Source organism: Malus sylvestris, chromosome 10 (genome assembly GCF_916048215.2).
Source record: "Malus sylvestris chromosome 10, drMalSylv7.2, whole genome shotgun sequence".
NCBI lineage: Eukaryota > Viridiplantae > Streptophyta > Magnoliopsida > Rosales > Rosaceae > Malus > Malus sylvestris.
Window position 1 is genome coordinate 31644882 of NC_062269.1, and position 21522 is coordinate 31666403.

At 38.3% G+C, this 21522-nt stretch overlaps 2 protein-coding genes across 6 annotated transcripts in view; both read right to left on the reverse strand.

Annotated features, from left to right (window-relative positions):
• LOC126585983 (probable glutathione S-transferase) overlaps positions 1-21081 on the reverse strand; it is a 35740-nt gene extending 14659 nt beyond the window's left edge. Inside the window, exons 1-3 of one of the 5 annotated variants that reach the window (XM_050250633.1) lie at positions 20660-21081; positions 19780-20027; positions 6031-6515 (exon numbers count right to left, since the gene is read on the reverse strand). In XM_050250633.1, the coding sequence (XP_050106590.1) occupies positions 6419-6515; positions 19780-20027; positions 20660-20974 (660 nt within the window). In that variant the 5' untranslated portion in view covers positions 20975-21081 and the 3' untranslated portion in view covers positions 6031-6418. Of the gene's footprint in view, positions 1-6030; positions 6764-7668; positions 8175-19436; positions 20028-20659 lie in introns of those variants that run through there. The other 4 variants (XM_050250632.1, XM_050250629.1, XM_050250630.1 and 1 more) reach the window with 4 other exon arrangements.
• LOC126585988 (uncharacterized) lies at positions 3472-4083 on the reverse strand. Its single transcript, XM_050250637.1, has 2 exons — positions 3766-4083; positions 3472-3639 (listed from the first exon to the last, which is right to left on the reverse strand). Exons 1-2 carry the CDS (start codon positions 4081-4083, stop codon positions 3472-3474), a joined length of 486 nt encoding a protein of 161 aa, XP_050106594.1.
• Positions 21082-21522: the final 441 nt, after the last annotated feature.

Sequence of the window (21522 nt, forward strand, 5' to 3'; positions counted from 1 at the left end):
TCACGTTTCTCCTTAGACTATGGGTTTTTCCCCACCTTGGGTTTTACCATAGCGAGATTTTGTGAGTTTTACTTTTTATGCATTCTTCCGTTGATCTGAGATTCGCATTCGCTCATTGTGCCGATGACTTCATCAACTGTACTTACTTCATCAATGAAGACCTGATGCGCCATTTACTTGAGTATTTACACACTCAAGGGAGAGTGTTGCAGTCCTATTAGATTAGGAATGTGATTGTGTAAATCCTAGTAGATATGAGAATGTATCTTATATTCCTATTAGGAGTAGATTACCTATTAAATGTTGTAATCCTAAAGGGAAAGGTTTTTACTTATCCTACTACTATAAATAAAGACACAATGGGGTAGAATAACACACACCCACAATTACACATCTCTCTCTTATTCTCTCTTTATGCCGCACTCTCTTTCTCTATGGCCTCTATAATTGTTCGGTAAATTATGCCTACAACAGGAAACACACTTTTTCTTTTCTTTTTTTTATTAAATTTTTTCTTTTCTTTTTCCACATTTCAGTATTTCAAAAAAAAAAATCTTTTTTTATTATTTTTTTCTTTTCTTATTATTTCTTTTCTTTTCTTTTTCACTTGTTGTCGTTTTCTTCCACATTTTGTACATTTTTTTCTTCCTTCCGTCATTGATGAAAAAGGGCAGGAGACACACTTTTTTTATTTATTTTTTAAAAAAAAATTCTTTTCTTTTTCCACATTTTAACAGTTTCAAAAATCTTTTCTTTTTTTATTAATTTTTTTTCCCTTTCTTTTTCCACATGGTGCCACAAACATTTCCTCTCTCCTTATCATTTTTCCACCTTTTGTCGTTTTCACCTTTTGTGCATTTTTTTAAACAAATGTATTATGATACTTGGTGTTCTAAGTTGTGTTATTGCCACAATGAAAATTTTCTTCGAAATTTAGTCTAAAAATTTGATCCTCTAGCATTACACTAAAAATAAATGGATTGTGTTACTATTTTTTTATTATCAAATAATGCATTTTATTTGTTTTTCTGAAAATTAACGATTGGTTTGCTTAGGGGGTGTAGTCAAACTTGGATTTGAGAGGATTTTAAAAGACTTTAAAATTCTAGTGTAGTCAATTAAAAGATTTTAAATGATTTTAGAATCCATTCAAATATAGGTGTAGTCAATTAAAAGATTTTAAAGGATTTTAAAATCTATCCAAATCTAAGTGTATTAAAAAAAATTAAGATTTTGGAGGATTTTAAAAAGAATCCAACCTCACCCCCTAGGATTTCAAATCCTTTTCCATCTGGGCAATTCTCAAATCTCTACCAACCCCAGCCACACACAGGTAACCATCATATACTTTGGTGGAATATCTTTTTGTAAGCATTTCACAGTATTATACACACTTTGAGCTAGGTTTTGGACGAGTTCTCGAATTCTCGAGTCAGAGGAGAATCACATTGATGTTCAACGGTTAGAACTTAATCCAATGTTCAACACCGCAACCCTCTCAGGCAATTTCGTAATTTCACTCTCAAAGCTTCATATATCAATCGAGCTCTGCATGCAACGCATTCGTTTCTGGTTTTTTTAGCAGAGTTTCGATTGGCGGAAAGAAGGAATTCATGGTGATGAAAGGTAAGAGGAGGGGATCGGGTACGGTGTGTCACACTGCAGCTCTCTTTGTCAACAGCCTGTAGTGGATCTCCACCATTTCTTCTGCATAATTCTCTTTCTCTCACTTTTAGTTTGAAGCATTCAAGGATATATCATACATAGGATTAGGATCACAGTGCTACAAACAAAAAATATTAGTAGTGCATATAAAATACGAATATATACATCATCTGTTATGCTTCTTTATTTCGACATTCAATAATTCTTTTATTTCTTTGAACATTTTTCCACTTCAATCACTGAGACTTGCGATCGGTAGGTGGTACAAAATGTGTAGTATGCAACAATGGAAAAATAAAGCTAGAGATAGGCTTGGTTGACTGCAAGGTGTGCAAGGGTGCATGTAACAGTTTCTGATACTAGTTTCATGTATTATTACGACTCTTAGACCTCAATTAGGATCATTGAAGGACATGATCAATCTAGGATTTTGGTTAATATTACTCTCTCGCCATTCTGATTTTTTACTGTCTGTGGTACTACAAGCACTACTAAAGTACCACAACCTACATTTGTGGCAAAAGGGTAGTCAGTGGTGATGGTTGTTGGTGGTGTAGTGCTCAAAAGCTCACCAAAGTTATGTTGATCTATCAATTGAGAAAGAGATGGAGTCGTGGTTGTGTGAAGGGGATCCGAAAAGGGAGGAGATAAAGTGGCTATCGAGTACAATAGGGCAAGGGGAAAGAGTTTTCCTTTTTTTATTTTCAATAAAAAAATTATATGAAAATCCACCACAATCCACTAAATCTACAAACTAAATCCATTCAAATTCTTTAAAATCTATATAAATTTTGTAGGAGTCTTAAATCATTCTAAATTCTATCAAATCTATCACTTTTAAAATCATTTAAAATATTAGTTTTCAAAGACGAGCCTAATGGCCCTATGTTTAGGACCGATTTGCATGAATATTTCTCAACATTTATACGATATAGATAGACAGAGGGAGAAGGAGACAGAGTTACAAAGAGAGAGAGAGAGAGAGAAAGAGAGATAGGGGAGGAGTGGGGATCCTCGATTTCATGAGTGGGAGAGGGGGTACAGTAAAAGAAAAACATGGGGTTAGGGATTTTAGATTTCAAGGGGGGAGAGAGGATGTGCTTTGTTTCGATCAGGCCGAGCCTATATGATTTGATTGGATCGAGGTAATGAGGACAACGAGAGGGGCTGTGCTTCGTTTCGAAAATTACTTGTGAGAGATTGGAAAACCCGGATTAGAATCTTCCAATTTGGAGGGGGTTTCGATTTGAAAGGGGCGAGGGAAAATCATGGTTTGGAAGAAGAAGAAGAGGAGGATAGGAGAAGACTGGAGACTGGAGAGAGAGTGATTTGGAGGAAGAGAGGAAGGAGAGAGAGACTGAGGAAGCAAAGGCAGAGAGGAAGCAGCGGAGGGGAGAGAGAGTGTGAGTGTTTGAGATCTGAAATGGGAAATGGGAAATGGGAAATGGGATAGGAGTGAGACGGCTAGGGTTTGTAAAGTTAAGAAATTTTATAAAGCATTAAATTTAAGAAACCTATAAATAACTTATTGGTGCAATTATAACAACTCAAAGCCTACAGTCAAGTTAGCTTGCAACGATTAACCCCAACCTGCAGGGAAGGGGTTTAAACCCTGACGCCAACACGTTTTTAGTATTTATATATGATATTTTTTCTCGGTTCGGTTCGATTTCTGGACCTCAAAAACTGAAACTTAACCAGCCAGATTTGGTTTGGTTTGGTAGTTTCGGTTCAATTTTTTTCAGCTTCGGTTCAGTTTGGTTTTTTATTTTTTTCGGATTTCGGTTTTTTGAACCCACCCCTAGTTTACACTGTCTCATTAGAAGGATAAAGAGATGTCAAAGACAAGTTACTGATATCTGTAGTCATATGGTTTATGGCCTTTGAGTCAGTGTGCCAAATTTGTGGTTGATGATGAGGTGTGGTAGCTAAAGATGACTGAGAAGAGACTGTATGCATAGCCTGGATATTGGACTGAGGAGAAAAGGTTGGTGCTGAAGGAGCATAAGCATTGCTTGACATTTGAGGATAATATAGACCACCCAAGTTGGGGACCTTTATCATTGAAAAAACAATACCAGGTAGTATGATTTGTCTTGCCACAGATTTGGCATCCCTGGCTTCCCAACTATTTTGAATGATAAAATAGAGCAGTGTGGCCAAGCTGATTACACAATTGACAAGGAACTTGCTGTGTAGAAGAGTGTCCAAGATACTGTGATGGAGAAGGTCCAAGAACACCAGAGAATACATGTGCTGAATGTGAACCATGATTTGGAAAATGTTGTCTAGAATTAGGATTAGGATACCTATATCCCTGATTGTATTTTCCTTTACCCTTCTTGTTATTGTGGAAAGAACGATACCCACCTGAGGGACCAGAATTATGAACTGAAAAACCAGGATTAGCACCACCATATTGATGTTGAGATGTAGAGAATTTAGAACCACCAGCGTTATTAGCCACCATGGCAGACATAAACTGAGAATTCACATTGCTGTCAACAATCAATTCTTTAGTAAGAAGTTGCACCCTGAATTCTTGGAGAGAAATAACACTTTCACGACCCCGTATAACACTACGAAAAGTATTGAACTTAGGAGGTAGACCATTGAGTGCTAAGATAACAATATCCTCATCTGCAAAAGTAACTCCAGCAACAGAGAGATAATCTCGAGCTTTCTTAATCTTTTGTAGATATTGAGACACAAAATCAGCCCCTTTCTTAATAGTTTGAAGATTTGACTTGAGCTGAAAAATACTAGTCCTAGAAACAACAGAAAATTGTTCCTTTAACCGAGTTCAAATATCATAAGCACTTATGCTTCCAATAGCACATGAAATTGCAACAGATGACAAAGTTGTAGTAATCAACTGCATAAGGGCACGATTGTGCATCTTCCAAACAATGTAATCTTCATTCTCAGTTTGAGTAGAAGAATGTGCAGCATCAACACCAGAAGCATTGGAAGTAGCATAACAAGTAATAAAGCGAGATGGACAAGAGTGGAGCCATCAACAAATCCCATGATACCATGTCCCTCAAGCAACAATTGCATTTGGAATTGCCAATTCAAGTAATTAGAATCATCAAGCTTAACATTCACAGATGTAGAAATTGTATATATAAGACCAGTAATAGACGATTGGAGAATTTGTAATTGAGATGTAGTAACCATATTTGCATAATTGAGATGGAAAAGTCATAGAGGAAATATCACAAATACCTGGTGTGCACAATCTTATAATCGCAGAAAGAAGGAGATGAAGAAATCTAGAAATCACAAAGGAAGAAAATACCAGAATTCATCCAATAACACAACAATATACTTTCGTCGAGAAACAAAAAGAATTAGAGATCGAGAAGTCGAGCGGAAGTGGCCGAAGGATCGGAGAAAACAGCGTAAGCAACAATGGCGATTGATACCATGTTAATGTAGAGAGGGAGAGATCGAGAGAGAAGATCAGAATTTCAAGAACTAGATAGAGAAAGGTTTTAAAGAGAGAGAAAATCTACAGAATTGTTATATTGGTTTTTTTCTTTAATCATTAAGTTATTACAATGATGTATTTATATAGAGAACACACTTTCTAACAAACTAACTAAGGCTTACAATCGTGTGACAAGTGGCACAATCCTAGCCACTGTCTATATCCTTACAATTCCGTCAATTATACCATGTTTTCTTGTAGTAATGGGGCAAAAAATTGAAGATAAATGAAATGGATTTTAATTTCTGGGTTGAGAAAGCTTTACAATTGAAAGGTTAAGGAGCTAGGGTTAAGGGAGAAGGCGAGGAGTTCAGTGCAGGGAGGGGAGAGAGAAAGGCTAGTTGAAAATTAGGGTTGGGCAAACTTTGTATTTATATGAGGGGTGAAGTACTGTAGAATAGCATTATTAAATGAAAAATAAGTCATTTAGTACCACGGTCTAGTAATATTCATTTTCGCTTATGAGTGAGATATTTTAGGTTCGAGTCTCGCCAAATGTGAAGTTGAACCATATTATTGCTAGCTCATTGTGAGGCGCAACCCACCCCTCCTCCTTATTGTAGATAATATCGTTTGTTAAAAAAAAATAAAAATAAAAATATCTTTGACAGAAAAAAGGAGAAGAAAACTGAAAAAGAAAAATAAAAAAAATCAGCTCCCAAAGTTGAAAAACACATAACGTATCTTTGGTGTAAATTTTTTTATAGTTTGACACCAATGAATGGTGTTATAAGGGTTAAAACCATGGGAACTTTAACGAAAAGCACATGGTACTGTTCACTTTAACGAAAAACCACATTTTTACACTAAAAAGTCAATCCTGGTACTATTCACTTTACCCTTTATTTTGTCCTTATCATTAAAACTCAAAGTTTTCAAGCCATTTTCATTAGTTTTCCTTAAAACCATTGGTGTTACAAAAGTTTAAGACACCAAATTTTGACAATAGTGACACTTCGATTTACAAAGCCACCGATGAAGAAGGATGTCCTCAAAATGGTGCCCTATAACACATTTTCTAGTAGTGCTCACTACAAACTAAAACAAGATATATAAAGGAAAGAGATTAAACAAATTAAACCGGACACAGCCATACATCTATACTCTCCTCACACAAGATTCCAAAGACGCATCAAAGTGTCTCACCATAATATATCTCACTATAAACTAAAACAGGATACCTAAAGGAAAGAAATTAAACAAGACACAGATTCACACTTCACTATAAGACTCTGACGTTCTAGATTGATATCTCTCCCTCTATTCCCAACCAAACATCTTCTGCAGGCCAAGAACAAGCTCATACACCTTCTTTTCGTCAGCAAGAGATTTGGAAACACTCTCCCTCTGCATGCACCTCTTGGCCCATGCAATGAGCTTGGGACACTCGGCCTCGATGCTGAAGTTTCCACAGATCTCATATGCATGGAACCAGCAGTAGAACGTGATGAGAGCAATGTCCAAGAACCCAAATTTCTCACCCTCAAAATATGGCTTGTCTCCAAGCTGTCCCTCCAACTGCTTCAGGATTTCGATGAAGTCCTTTTTTGCTGCCTCTTGTTCCTCTCCCTTTGTCATCCATATCTTCGTGCAAGCATCATATAGCTGCAATTTTAAGACAAGATTGCATCAGATCATTGCAATAGCGAGTTCAGTGGGATTAATTAAATTTTGACTTCTTTTCTAATTCCCGCGGCTATATTTGTTTAGGGTTTTGTAAGTTCCAATGATTGAACTTAAGTAGCAAGAAATGGATCACAAAATAGCAGAGATCACAAAAGCCGTTCATGAAAATTAACGAGGCATGCAAGATAGATTTGTAAAGAAAGTCAGGAATTCTACAATAAAACTAATTGATAATATGGAAAGTAGCTCAATTTATTTATAAGCCCACGCAAGGTCACGCAAGGTCTTTTATTAATGTAGAATTAATTTTCAACACGCTCTTTACGTGTGATACATTTATAAACTTACCACATAAACAATACAACAAGATATCGTGAAGTGTGTGTGCCCGTTTAACTTCACACAAGGACCATACTTTGTTATCATGAAAAAAATTGAAATTCTACCGTAAAATTAATTAGCAATATGGAGAGTGATCCAACTTATTGAAGTGGATCTATGTGTTTTTTTATTAATTTTTAAATGCTTAAAAATTAATTAAAACGGTGAACGGCCGCATAGCATCTAAAAACTAATCAGAATGATGACTAAGGGTCTAACGCTTAAGTGGGCTAGATAGCATTAAAGGAGAATTTTTAGAATAATGCCTCCATAGCCCATAAAAAATTGTATTTTGCTCCTCATGTCAAACTGTTTATGCTAAAGATACAGACTTGAAGATTGTACCTCATCTAACTATTCATCCAAAAGAAAAGAAAGTGGGCTCTACCGCATATATATCAAATTTTAATGAAAATCATGAAAACCCCAAATCACATCCTAACATGAACCTAAAAAACAAACAATTAATTAGAATAAGAAACGACTCAGACAATTTAAGTTACCTTCTTGTCAATGAAATCAGCCCAGAACCTTGAGTGAGCTTTCTGGTAAGGCTCAGAGGGAAGCAAAGGAGCTTTATCCCTCCAAACCTCATCAATATACTGCACAATAATGAGTGACTCGCAGACCGGCTTACCGTTATGAATGAGAACCGGGGTCTTCTTGTGAACCGGGTTCATCTGCAGAAGCATCTGGCTCTTAATATTATTCCTCAAGTCCTCCTCTCTGTACTCATACTTGACGCCCTTCTCCGCCAGCGCTACTCTGGCCCTCATGCCAAACTTGCTGGCCCAGTAGTCTAGAAGAACAACCTCATCCGCCATTTTTGACACACACACAACTACTTCTAGCTGTAGGCTAGAGTGTTTTGCTTGATGCTAAAATATTCCAGATAGATATTCACACACACATATATATATATGGAATCCGGATTCTCGCTAGATTTTTTTTGTAAGAATTTCTAAATTTCGCAAATACAATAAACATATATAATTCATAATTTTTCAAGTTTCTTGTTAAAAGAATCCGAAGAGGGTCGGTAATATATTTACGTATATACACATACGTGGCAATAAGGGTGTGGCTGATTTTTGGAGGGTGTGACGTGGCATGCTGTATGCCATTACTTTCGGTGACGTGGCATGCTATATGTGAAAAGCACGACAAAGTCATGCATGCATTATTTGTTTTGTTTTGATTTTTTCAACCTTCAACTTTATTTGATGGTAACAAGCAAATAATGTTTGAAATATGCGATGAGTTACTTTCAGTCAACAATGGCAAATTCAAGATTTGAATGATTGGGGTTTCAATGTTAAAGATTAATTTTGTAATAAAAGAAATTACACTGTACGAATGTGTAGTGTTTGAATTCAAATTTCACTTTATTTATGAAAGGGCCAAGTAGGGGTAGAAAAACCTTTTTACAAAGAGTCTACAGCTTTATGTGAAAAGCACAACAAAGTGATGCATGCATTATTTGTTTTGTTTTGGTTTTTTCAATGGAATTTTATCGAAAAATTTATAGTACTGTTCATTTAACGAAAAATTATATTTTTATATTAAAAAATCAATCATAGTACTATTCACTTATAACACTTTTTTGTCATTTTCGTTAAAAGTTAAAATTTTCAAACTATTTTTATTAGTTTTCTTCTTTTTTTCAACCATCAACTTTATGTGATAGTAACAAGCAACACTATTTAAATAAATAATGTTTGAAATATGCGATGAGTTATTGTTAGTCAATAGTGGTAGATTCAAGATTTGAATAAGGGGTGTGATATCCACACATCTCTTTTTATTTCTCTCACATCCTTTTAATTTTCGGCAGTCGGATCAGATGAATTAAAGAAGATCAAATGACGAAAATTAACAAAATGTGTGTGGATAGCACATCCCTTAAATAATTAGGGTCACAATATTAAAGGTTAATTTTTTAATAAAAATAGAGCAAAGCGTGCAAAAAAATTTATTCACTGAGTCATTGCTGAAAAAGGGTAGGAGACAGAGACACACTTTTCTTTTTCTTTTTTTTATTAATTTTTTTTTTCTTTTTCCACATTTCAATATTTAAAAAAAAATTGTAATATAATATCCATAGATTCGACCAACCGACGCCTCAGAGGTTGAAGGAAGGAAGATGCCATCATCCATCAGAGAAAACCTCTCCGAATGCAGCCACCAGGTAGAAAAAACGAAGGAAGCTAGTGGGATCCCCATTTGCGACATTGCCAACAAAGGCAGACCAAGAGAAGGAGGTGGTGCGAACAACCGTGCCGGTGGGAACACCAGAGCTCTACACATCCTTTCGATATACCACAACAGATTGCGGTTGAAAGTGATGGCAAATCGGCTAAGGTAAGGTATTGATGAAAGATGGAGCCTATGTTTATTGTTTGGGACTGATTTGCATGAATATTTCTCAACATTTATACGATATAGAGAGATAGTGGGAGAGGGGAGACAGAGCGACAAAGAGAGAGGATTATTGCTTTTTGTTTTATTATCTTTATAAAAAAATTAATATAAAAGGTTAATGTACTAATCGTGAACGTAGACGAGAGGGCAGAGAAGCGGGAGGGCAGAGAAGCCGGGTCTGAGGGAGGAGAGGGGATCCTCGATTTCATGAGTGGGAAAGGGGGTACAGTCAGAGAAAAGCATGGGGTTAGGGATTTCAGATTTCAAGGGGGGAGAGAGGCTGTGCTTCGTTTCGATCGGGCCGAGCGTCTATGATTCGATCGGATCGAGGTGATGGGGACAACGTGAAGGGTTGAGGTGGCGTCGGGAAGGTATGTCGTTTTTTTCTTCCCCTTCTAATTCTCATCTTCAGTTCACGTTGCTGATGCATAAACCCATCAGTTCCTCTGTAATTCGTTTAGTTTTTCATTATTCTTCTTCGATTTCTTTTGTCAAAATTGAAATGGAATTTGTTGGCTTGATTTTGTATTAGGTTGCGAGAGGGTTCTGTTTCTAGGGTTTTCTCCGTCTCCCTCTCTGTTTCTCTTCTTCAATCAGTCTGACGTAGTTTTGCAATTTAGGGTTCAGTGCATTTCAATCTTTTTTACTGGAATATACATACATATAAATGTCTAAATTTGTTCAATTTTTCTATACACAGGGCTGGGTTAATTTGATTCTTCACCTATGATTGGATATTATATTACAATTGTGGGTTCTGTTTTGAGGGCTGGATGAAAAGAAACACCCATCAGAGCTTCTAACAACTCGAAGGTAAGGAATTCCATCGCGTTTGTTGAAAATATTTTTCACTTTCTGGATGTGCGAAGTCTGGATAGTACACATCACCGGGCCAAACCTTTCCCAGGAAAGGAATTCCATCGCGTTTGTTGATAATATTTGCTTCCTTTCATCTGATGTATGTGTATGTATGATGTATGTGTGTGATTTTAGATTGTAATGTATCACAAATTTATGGCATGAAAATTGACATTTGTAGACTTACCCTTTGTTTGATGGCTGTGATAATTGGGGGAAAGGAAAATAAAATTTCAAAGATTGATACTTTTATGTGATTTCTTGGCTTTTTTTTTTTCATATGATTTTCATTGTATGTGTGCCAGTGTATGTCTCTTCTTGAAACGTACATGTTGAACAACAACAACAACAACAAAGCCTTTTCCCACTAAGTGGGGTCGGCTATATGAATCCTAGAACGCCATTGCGCTCGGTTTTGTGTCATGTCCTCCGTTAGATCCAAGTACTCAAGTCTTTTCTTAGGGTCTCTTCCAAAGTTTTCCTAGGTCTTCCTCTACCCCTTCGGCCCTGAACCTCTGTCCCGTAGTCACATTTTCGAACCGGAGCGTCAGTAGGCCTTCTTTGCACATGTCCAAACCACCGGAACCGATTTTCTCTCATATTTCCTTCAATTTTGGCTACTCCTACTTTACCTCGGATATCCTCATTCCCAATCTTATCCTTTCTCGTGTGCCCATACATCCCACGAAGCATCCTCATCTCCGCTACACCCATTTTGTGTACGTGTTGATGCTTCACCGCCCAACATTCTGTGCCATACAACATCGCTGGCCTTATTGCCGTCCTATAAAATTTCCCCTTGCGCTTCAGTGGCCTACGACGGTCACACAACACGCCGGATGCACTCTTACACTTCATCCATCCAGCTTGTATTCTATGGTTGAGATCTCCATCTAATTCTCCGTTCTCTTGCAAGATAGATCCTAGGTAGCGAAAACGGTCACTTTTTGTGATCTTCGCTAGATTGCTCCGGTCATTAGTGTGGATAAGTATATAAATGGATAGAGATAGGAAAGTAAACACAAGATGTACGTGGTTCACCCAGATTGGCTACGTCCACGGAATAGAGGAGTTCTCATTAATTGTGAAGGGTTTACACAAGTACATAGGTTCAAGCTCTCCTTTAGTGAGTACAAGTGAATGATTTAGTACAAATGACATTAGGAAATATTGTGGGAGAATGATCTCGTAGCCACGAAACTTCTAAGTACCGGAGTGTGGTATCGTCTTGACTTGCCTTATCTGTCTCATAGGTAGATGTGGCATCTTCTCTGGAAGTACTCTTCCTCCATCCAGGGGTGGTATCTGTAACTGGTGAAGATGCACAAGGTAATGTATCAATTTCACTTGAAGCTTACTTGTAGTTTCATGCTTGGTCAAGCGCGATACAAACCATGTAGTAAGAGTCCTCCAAGTCGCCGAGCTAGGGGATATGCTGAAAGAGGTGACAGACAAGGTAAGCAATCAGAGCTCCGGCTGATTGTTCACATTCTCCCTATCTTGCAGGCAGCATGAAGGATAAAGAGAAGAAAAATGAGAAGAGATGATATGGGATACTTTTGCTTTTGAAGAAGTAACTTTCCACAGGCTTATTCTTGAACTGGGCTGGAGGGTTTTCTGGTTTCCTCCAGAGTATAAGGCCGACTGAAGAATTTGAGGGTCAAAACAAGTCCATCAAATCTAGAGTACGTTCGACCCTGCTGATATGGGATACTTTTGCTTTTGACAGAATAGTGGATGTATCGGCACGTGTGCTGTTACGCTTGTCTCCACATGCTTCCTTGTATCCTTCTCACTTGCCCTATCTGTTCCTCAGGCAGATGCGGTATCTTCCCTGGAAGCATAAGATGTTGAAGATGAGTACTCGAGAGCAATGCCAGGTAAGTAATCAGGTAAGGGGTTCCAGGCAGTCAGTTCCTGGCTGGAAGCTTGATTCCAAGTGCTGACTGATTGCTCTCTTTCTCCTTGTCTTGCAGGTAAGAACAAGGCCAAAGGAAAAGACAGGGAAAAAGCATGATATGGGATACTCTTGCTTTTAACCCTGATGATATGAGATATTCTTGCTCTAGTATAGCTTGTTTACAGAGGTATTATCGGGGGGAAAGAAAGCTGAATATTTCGAAAGGCTTCGTTGGGAGTGCCCTCTCAGATAAGAGAAAGGGTTGAGCATTTTTGCAGGTCTGCCTGTCCGTTAGGGATGGAGGTCGACATATATAGGAGTCTCCCTAACATCAAGTAATAATGTTATTCCTTTACCCTGCTTGGTCATAGCACGGTAGTGGGAGTTGCCAGCTTCACATGTTTTAACTCTGTCAGAGCACTTTGAAAAAGTGGTCTGTGGTATCTGGAAAGCTGATGTTGCGTGTGAAGATTACAGACAAGCTTTATCCAAGGAGATCCTGCTCTTGAAGTTGGGAAAGTGGTGCCTCTTCGGTTTTCGAACAAGCAATCCTGTCGGGGATCTGGCTCTCGAGATTCGGAGAACGATGCCTCTTCGATTTTTGAGAAAACAATCCTGCTGGGGGTCTGGCTCTCGAGATTCGAAGAGCGGTGTCTCTTCGATTTTTGAGAAAGTAATCATGTTGGGAGTCTAGCTCTCGAGATTCGGAGGACGGTGCCTCTTCGATTTTGGAGCAAGCAATCTTGTTAGGAGTGTTTTCTCGAATGTGAGTAAAGGTTGGGCATGTTTGCTAGTCTACCTTGCCACGAAGCACAAAGGTTGACACACAGGGACTTTCCAATTATCCAGCAGTGGTACTGTTCCTTTAGCCTCTCTTCGATTTTTGAGAAAGTAATCATGTTGGGAGTCTGGCTCTCGAGATTCGGAGGGCGGTGCCTCTTCGATTTTGGAGCAAGCAATCTTGTTGGGAGTGTTTTCTCGAATGTGAGTAAAGGTTGGGCATGTTTGCTAGTCTACCTTGCCACGAAGTACAGAGGTTGACACATCGGGACTTTCCAATTATCCAGCAGTGGTACTGTTCCTTTACCCTTGTGGGTAATAATATGGTAGCTAGACCTTCAAAATTTATGTGTCTAAACTTTGTTAGTGTTGTTTCTTTGCAATTCTTTTACCCTTCTTGTTCAGAGCGATGTAGTGGGAGCTGCAAGCTTCACGTGTCTCAACTTTGTCAGAGAACTTTGGCAAAGTTATCTGTGGTACCCATGAGCTACTGTTGCGTGTGGGAAGTGGGCGATTGAACAGTACGATTCATGTGCTTTCTACTTCGCCAGAAATCTTCGACAGAATGCCCATAATTTCCGTAAAGCTGAGTATGCGTGTGACAGGTGCTGACAAGGCTGGAAAAGTAGGTGCCTCTTCGATATCTGAGATCGGCCCTCGTGGTCTCTGAGCAGCCCAGCTTTTGAGAAAGCAAGCCTCTTCGATTTCTGAGATCGGCCTTCGTGGTCTTTGAGCAGCCCAGCTTTTGAGAAAGCAAACGCCTCTTCGATTTCTGAGCAGGCGCCTCTTCGATTTCTGAAGCTTCGTCGAGTGCAGATTTTTATAGGGGCTGACATTAAGTTCCAAAGCACACTTGAATATCCACCAGTAAAAGCTCCATTCTTGCACTTCTAAGATCTTGATTTGTCCGACCTCTTCTCTCTTCAACACCTTTGAAAATGTCTGGCCCCTCCGACCGTCGTTTTGACTTGAACCTTGTTGAAGAGGCAGCCCCGCCTTCTCCAGACAACATATGGCGCCCATCCTTCGTCTCCCCTACTGGTCCTCTTACCGTTGGGGATTCCGTGATGAAGAATGATATGACCGCTGCGGTAGTGGCCAGGAATCTTCTCACTCCCAAAGATAACAGACTACTTTCCAAACGGTCTGATGAGTTGGCTGTTAAGGATTCTCTGGCTCTCAGTGTTCAGTGTGCAGGTTCTGTGTCTAATATGGCCCAACGCCTATTTGCTCGAACCCACCAAGTTGAATCATTGGCGGCTGAAGTGATGAGTCTCAAACAGGAGATTAGAGGGCTCAAGCATGAGAATAAACAGTTGCACCGGCTCGCACATGACTATGCTACAAACATGAAGAGGAAGCTTGACCAGATGAAGGAATCTGATGGTCAGGTTTTACTTGATCATCAGAGATTTGTGGGTTTGTTCCAAAGGCATTTATTGTCTTCGTCTTCTGGGGCTGTACCGCGTAATGAAGCTCCAAATGATCAACCTCTGATGCCTCCTCCTTCTAGGGTTTTGTCCAGTACTGAGGCTCCGAATGATCCCCCTCCGGTGCCTTCTCTTTCTGGGGCTCTACCGACTGCTGAGACTTCTCCTAAGCAACCTTTGTGAAGGCTCCCTCTTGTTTGTTTATTTTGACTCAAGTATATGTACATATTTGTAACTTATCGGGAATATCAATAAATAAGTTTTCCTTCATTTCAACGTATTGTGTTAAATACACCAAAGCCTTCTTCGCTAAGTTCTTTGAATTTTCTTTTGTTGAAGCTTGTATGTTGAAGCTTTGTGAGTGAAGCATATAGGTTGAGGTAGTGTTCCCTTAATTTTCCGAGTGAGGAAAACTTCTCGGTTGGAGACTTGGAAAATCCAAGTCACTGAGTGGGATCGGCTATATGAATCTTAGAACGCCATTGTGTTCTATCCTGTGTCATGTCCTCCGTTAGATCCAAGTACTCTAAGTCTTTTCTTAGGGTCTCTTCCAAAGTTTTCCTAGGTCTTCCTCTACCCCTTCGGCCCTGAACCTCTGTCCCATAGTCGCATCTTCTAATCGGAGCGTCAGTAGGCCTTCTTTGCACATGTCCAAACCACCGTAACCGATTTTCTCTCATCTTTCCTTCAATTTCGACTACTCCTACTTTACCCCGGATATCCTCATTCCTAATCTTATCCTTTCTCGTGTGCCCACACATCCAACGAAGCATCCTCATCTCCGCTACCCCATTTTGTGTACGTGTTGATGCTTCACCGCCCAACATTCTGTGCCATATAGCATCGCCGGCCTTATTGCCGTCCTATAAAATTTTCCCTTGAGCTTCAGTGGCATACGGCGGTTACACAACACGCCGGATGCACTCTTCCACTTCATCCATCTAGCTTGTATTCTATGGTTGAGATCTCCATCTAATTCTCCGTTCTTTTGCAAGATAGATCCTAGGTAACGAAAATGGTCGCTCTTTGGTATTTCTTGATCTCCGATCCTCACCCCTAACTCGTTTTGGCCTCCATTTGCACTGAACTTGCACTCCATATATTCTGTCTTTGATCGGCTTAGGCGAAGACCTTTAGATTCCAACACTTCTCTCCAAAGGTTAAGCTTTGCATTTACCCCTTCCTGAGTTTCATCTATCAACACTATATCGTCTGCGAAAAGCATACACCAAGGAATATCACCTTGAATATGTCCTGTTAACTCATCCATTACCAACGCAAAAAGGTAAGGACTTAAGGATGAGCCTTGATGTAATCCTACAGTTATGGGAAAGCTTTCGGTTTGTCCTTCATGAGTTCTTACGGCAGTCTTTGCTCCTTCATACATATCCTGTATAGCTTGGATATATGCTACTCGTACTCCTTTCTTCTCTAAAATCCTTCAAAGAATGTCTCTAGGGACCCTATCATACGCTTTTGGGTTGCATATCCACATACTAACCCAGTTAATTTTGCTTGGTGTTGATGCATAAGGAGAACTCCCATTGCATCAACTTGAACAAACATTCTTCTACTTAGTTGCTTAGCTGCTGAAACAACAACGAAACACTTTTTATGTTTTTTTGTTTAACTGCTAAAACAGGTGGCTGGCCTGCATGGCATATATTTTGCCATCTTAACTTCAAGGGTAATATATGTGTAAAATGCATGTTGCTTAGGGAAACAGAGCATTTTTTTTTGCAACCACATCTTTTTGTAATCAGCTCGGTTGAATGTATATAAAAGTCAAGCTGCTTATCTTACCGACACCGTTCACTCATCTATCCCTTTTGTTAGTTCATGATTATGTTGAATTTTTTTCAGGTTAAATGTGTCTTATTCATGTAGTTAAGGTTGGTGTATTTAAGTAGCAATGTCGGGCATATTTACTAGTATAATCTAAAAACGGAACGGGGGACATGCATGCATTTTTTGTGCGTGTAATTTCTCAACTTCTCTTTGGTGGTGCAGGTGCTGCTGAAGCTAATAGGCTTGAGCAATGCTCCTTCAACAAAACAAGGAAAAAAGAGTTGTTCAAATGGCAGTATTCGAGTCTCTTAGTGTTTCTCATTAATATTATCGTTCTAAACGCACCAATAACAATATCATTTCCTGATGCTATAATGCCCCAAATATTTTGATTAAAAGTGATGAACTGCATAACCAAACGACATTTACCTTCTAATTTCCATCAAAGAGCAACTTGATATTAACTCTGTCAAGTTTCTGCCAAGGGGATTGCAGTCTTCAACATGGGAAGGAAACCTTCTGCTAGTAGCCATGCTAAATTAACACAAGCAACCAGGAATTTGACTTGGTGGTGGGTATGAACCATTTACACTAATTAATCAACTGGCAGGAGGCAAAACTTTGCATGATTTTTATTTTATTTTTTGGTAAATGAATAGTTTTGCATGTTATCTCAAGATGTGAGATCAGTACTAGTTGGTTAAATATTGTTGAATTGTATAACACAAGCACTGTTCTAAAAATCCCCGCCTAGGACCTGCTTAGGCGTTAGGCGGCTGGCCATCGTCCCGATTAATGCTTAGATGTTTAAGAAAAAAAAAGGCGTCTAGACTTGTTTAGGTGCCCGCCTAGCCCGTCCAGACCCGTCTAGACACCAGCTTAGGTTGCTACTTGTTTACACAGAAAATAGATAATTTTCATTTGCATTTGCATTTTTTTTCAATAAATTGTAAGAGACTTGTTGAATACTTAAATGAACACACATTATATGCTTGTTCTCTATGTTTTCATTATGTTCCAATACCTCATAATATATATGTTATTTTATTTTGTAGTTTATGATGAAATTATATTTTAAATATAAACAGACGTTTATTTACACGAAATATGATAGATTTACTTAAATTCACTTAGACGCTAGATTCTAAACCGCCGTCCAATTAGCGCCTAGCGTATTTTAAAACCTTGAACATAAGATAGAAAATAAGTAAATAATGCAGAATACAAGAGGACATATGATCCAGCAAGGAAATTTTACAAATGCATATCAATTCACCATTGGATCAGTCTAGATGTCGATGGTACAGGTCTGCAAAACCTAATTCCTGATAACCAACAATTTATGACTGGAAGTTCTAGGATGATCGTAGTGACAAATTAAAAGTCCAGTTCAAGTTCAATTTTCAATTTAACTTCCACATGCACATCACATACCAAACTATTTTACACATATGCAATTAAAAAGATAAATAAAATGTGCACACAAGATGTAGGATTTAATGAGGTAAAATCCTGAAAAAATCTTTAGGCTCCAAAGCCAGGACAAACAGTACTAAGACAAATGAATTCAAAAGATTTACAAAACTCATCTTACTAGACTCACAACAAGAAAACAATTTTGTCTCTACACTTTTGCTACTCGATCTCTCCAATCCTTGAGTGGGAGTGGCACAATACTAATACGTCCGTCAATCACTATATCCTCGAATTTTGCAGAATCCTAACTTAATAATGTAGAATTTATGTATGATGAAATAATTTTTGAAGAGCAATCAATTATGAAAGTTACAAAGCACATTTTTATAATTGAGTTTTACTTAATGCAGGAAAAACCAATGATCAAAAACTAATTTTTTTTTTTCTAAAAACGAACGGCCGGCTGCAAAACCGGTTTTTATTCTCTCAAAATACTTTGAAAAATGGACTCTTTGCATACGGGCTGCTATCAGATTTTTCTTTCATTAATTTAAAAACTCATTACAGGCCAATTGTAGGGTAAAAAAAACTGGATTAGAGTGGTTCTTCTAGCAAATAGGAAAGAGAGATAGAGACTATAGGGTGCAAAAGAAATGGTGTATGGTACTTGCATTAGCATGGTGCGCCTATAAATATTTGGTCACTAGTTCATCAAAATTATGCGGAGGGAAGTTGAATTCGGGCGTAAAGGAAAGAGTGCATTGCTCTAGCCAATTTGATTAAGTTTAAATATGCGATAATATACTATAGTCACGACATCTGGGTGGTGCGTGAGTAATGAATACAATGAGTTGACACACCATAAGACTAATAGACACACATCAACATTAATTATACGACTCATGTGCGGTATGGGCGGTTATCTGTTGCGCAACTCTCAAAGTAAGTGAAAAACAATACAGATATACAAGATAAGTTTCCATAAATTGAATGAAGATTCATGAATTGAGTTTACTGACTAGACAAAAAATCTTCATTTTTGTTTTTGGAAATTAAAATATAAATCTTTATGGCTTAACTCCGATTCATATACATTTAAATTCACAGAAAGGTCCCTCACAAAATCACATCTCTGCCAAAACTGCTGCTGCTGCACTACCTATTTATACAAACTCCAATGAATTTCCACCTTTACCCCCACAACCAATTCGTTCGTTTCAAACTTGACTACTTTTACTGACCAATTTGTTACTGAAATACTGATAGTAATTGCTGTTACTGTGGCTATTATTCTTGCAATTTGATGATCGAGTCTTCACAAATGATAATGGACTCACATTTGAGTCCTCAATTTATGATAATGGACTCAGAAATTGACCTAGAGAGACTCACATTTGGGTCTCACTGTTTTTAATTATTCATTTATATGTATGAGGTCAATTATTTTTTGAAAACTTTAACGAAAAACACCCGGTACTGTTCACTTTAACGAAAAACCACATTTTTACACTAAAAAGTCAATCATGGTACAATTCACTTTACCCTTTATTTTGTCCTTATCATTAAAACTCAAAATTTTCAAGTCATTTTCATTAATTTTCCTTTATTTTTTTCCGCCTTCCGCCAATGATAATGGACTCGCATTTGAGTCCCCAACTTTATACTGCACCATACCGGATCACGTCCAAAAAGGTTGTTAGTGGACCTGCACCAAATATTGATTTCCACCCTTGGACTCATACATCTAGACTCTTTCTCACACAAGATTCGAAAGACGCATCAAAGTTTCTCACCATAATATCTTACTAGAAACTAAAACAAGACATATAAAGGATAGAAATTAGACGAATTAAACTGGACACAGCTTGAGACTTCACTCTAGGACTTCGACATTCTAGCTAGCAGCCTATCGATATCTCCCCCTCTATTCCACACCAAGCATCTTCTTAATGCTAAGAACGAACTCATACACCTTCTTTTCGTCAGCAAGAGATTTGGAAACACTCTCCCTCTTCTTGCACCGCTTGGCCCATGCAATGAGCTTGGGACACTCGGCCTCGATGCTGTAGTTTCCACAGGTCTCAAATGCATGGAACCAGCTGTAGAACGTGATGAGAGCAATGTCCAAGAACCCAAATTTCTCACCCTCAAAATATGGCTTGTCTCCCAGCTGTCCCTCCAACTGCTTCAGGATTTCGATGAAGTCCTTTTTAGCTGCCTCTTGTTCCTCTCCCTTTGTGGACCATATCTTCCTCCCAGCATCATATAGCTGCAATTTTAAGACAAGATTGCATCAGATCATTGCTATAGCGAGTTCAATGGGATTAATTAAATTTTGACTTCTATTTCTAATTCCTGCGGCTATATATGGGTAGGGTTTTGTAAGTTCCAATGATTGAACTCGAGTAGTAAGAAATGGATCACAAAAAATATATAGCAGAGATTACAAAAGCCGTTCATGAAAATTACGAAGGTATGCATGTAAGAGAGATTTGCAGGTGACAAAAGACACTTTTCAAGGACGGATTAGCTCTCTTGTATCTCTTATGCCTTTGAAATGCTTATATGATACATTTCCTACTCCTAGTCCCTCCTATCCCACACTTTGTGATATTTTCCTTTATAATTTGACTTCAACCCATGACTTAGAAATCCTCACCTACACATAGCCTATAAAAATTTATATTTTGATCCTCATGTAAAACTCTTGTTTATGCTAAGGATACAGACTTGACGGTTGTACCTCATCTAACTATTCATCCAAAAGAAAAGAAAGTGGGCTCTACCGCATATATATCAAATTTTAATGAAAATCATGAAAACCCCAAATCACATCCTAACATGAACCTAAAAAACAAACAATTAATTAGAATAAAAAACGACTCAGACAATTTAAGTTACCTTCTTGTCAATGAAATCAGCCCAGAACCTTGAGTGAGCTTTCTGGTAAGGCTCAGAGGGAAGCAAAGGAGCTTTATACCTCCAAACCTCATCAATATACTGCACAATGATGAGTGACTCACAGACTGGCTTACCGTTGTGAATGAGAACCGGGATCTTCTTGTGAACCGGGTTCATCTGCAGAAGCAGCTGGCTCTTGTTCCTCAAGTCCTCCTCTCTGTACTCATACTTGATGCCCTTCTCCGCCAGCGCCACTCTGGCCCTCATGCCAAACATGCTTGCCCAGAAGTCCAGAAGAACAACCTCATCCGCCATTTTTGACACACACACAAAACTACTTCTAGCTGTAGGCTATAGTGTTTAGCCTGATGCTAAAATATTCCAGATAGATATTCACACTTGCAGAAGAGGATATATATGTACACACACACACACACACACACACGTGTTTGATGTTGCATGTGGCTAATAAGGATGTGGCGAGTTTTGGGAGGGTTTGATGTTGCATGTGGCTAATAAGGATGTGGCGGATTTTGGGAGGGTGTGACGTGAAACTGCTTCCACCTAGCTACTTCCCGAAGGTGCCGTTACTTTCCTTGTTGGAAATTAGATATGTTCATCCATGCATAGGGATGGCAATTCAAAAATCCGAAAACTGTGGATAATTGTTCGAATGAAATGGATATGGTTATAAGGGTCGTGGTTCATATCCTACCCCAAAATCGATCTGACTAGTACATTTTATACAAATTAAAAATGAAAAGAAAATTAGTACAAATTAAAAAATATTTGCAAATTAAAAATTGGTACAAACTAAAAATAAAAATAAATGATAAAAAATTTAGCCATAAATATAAATATAC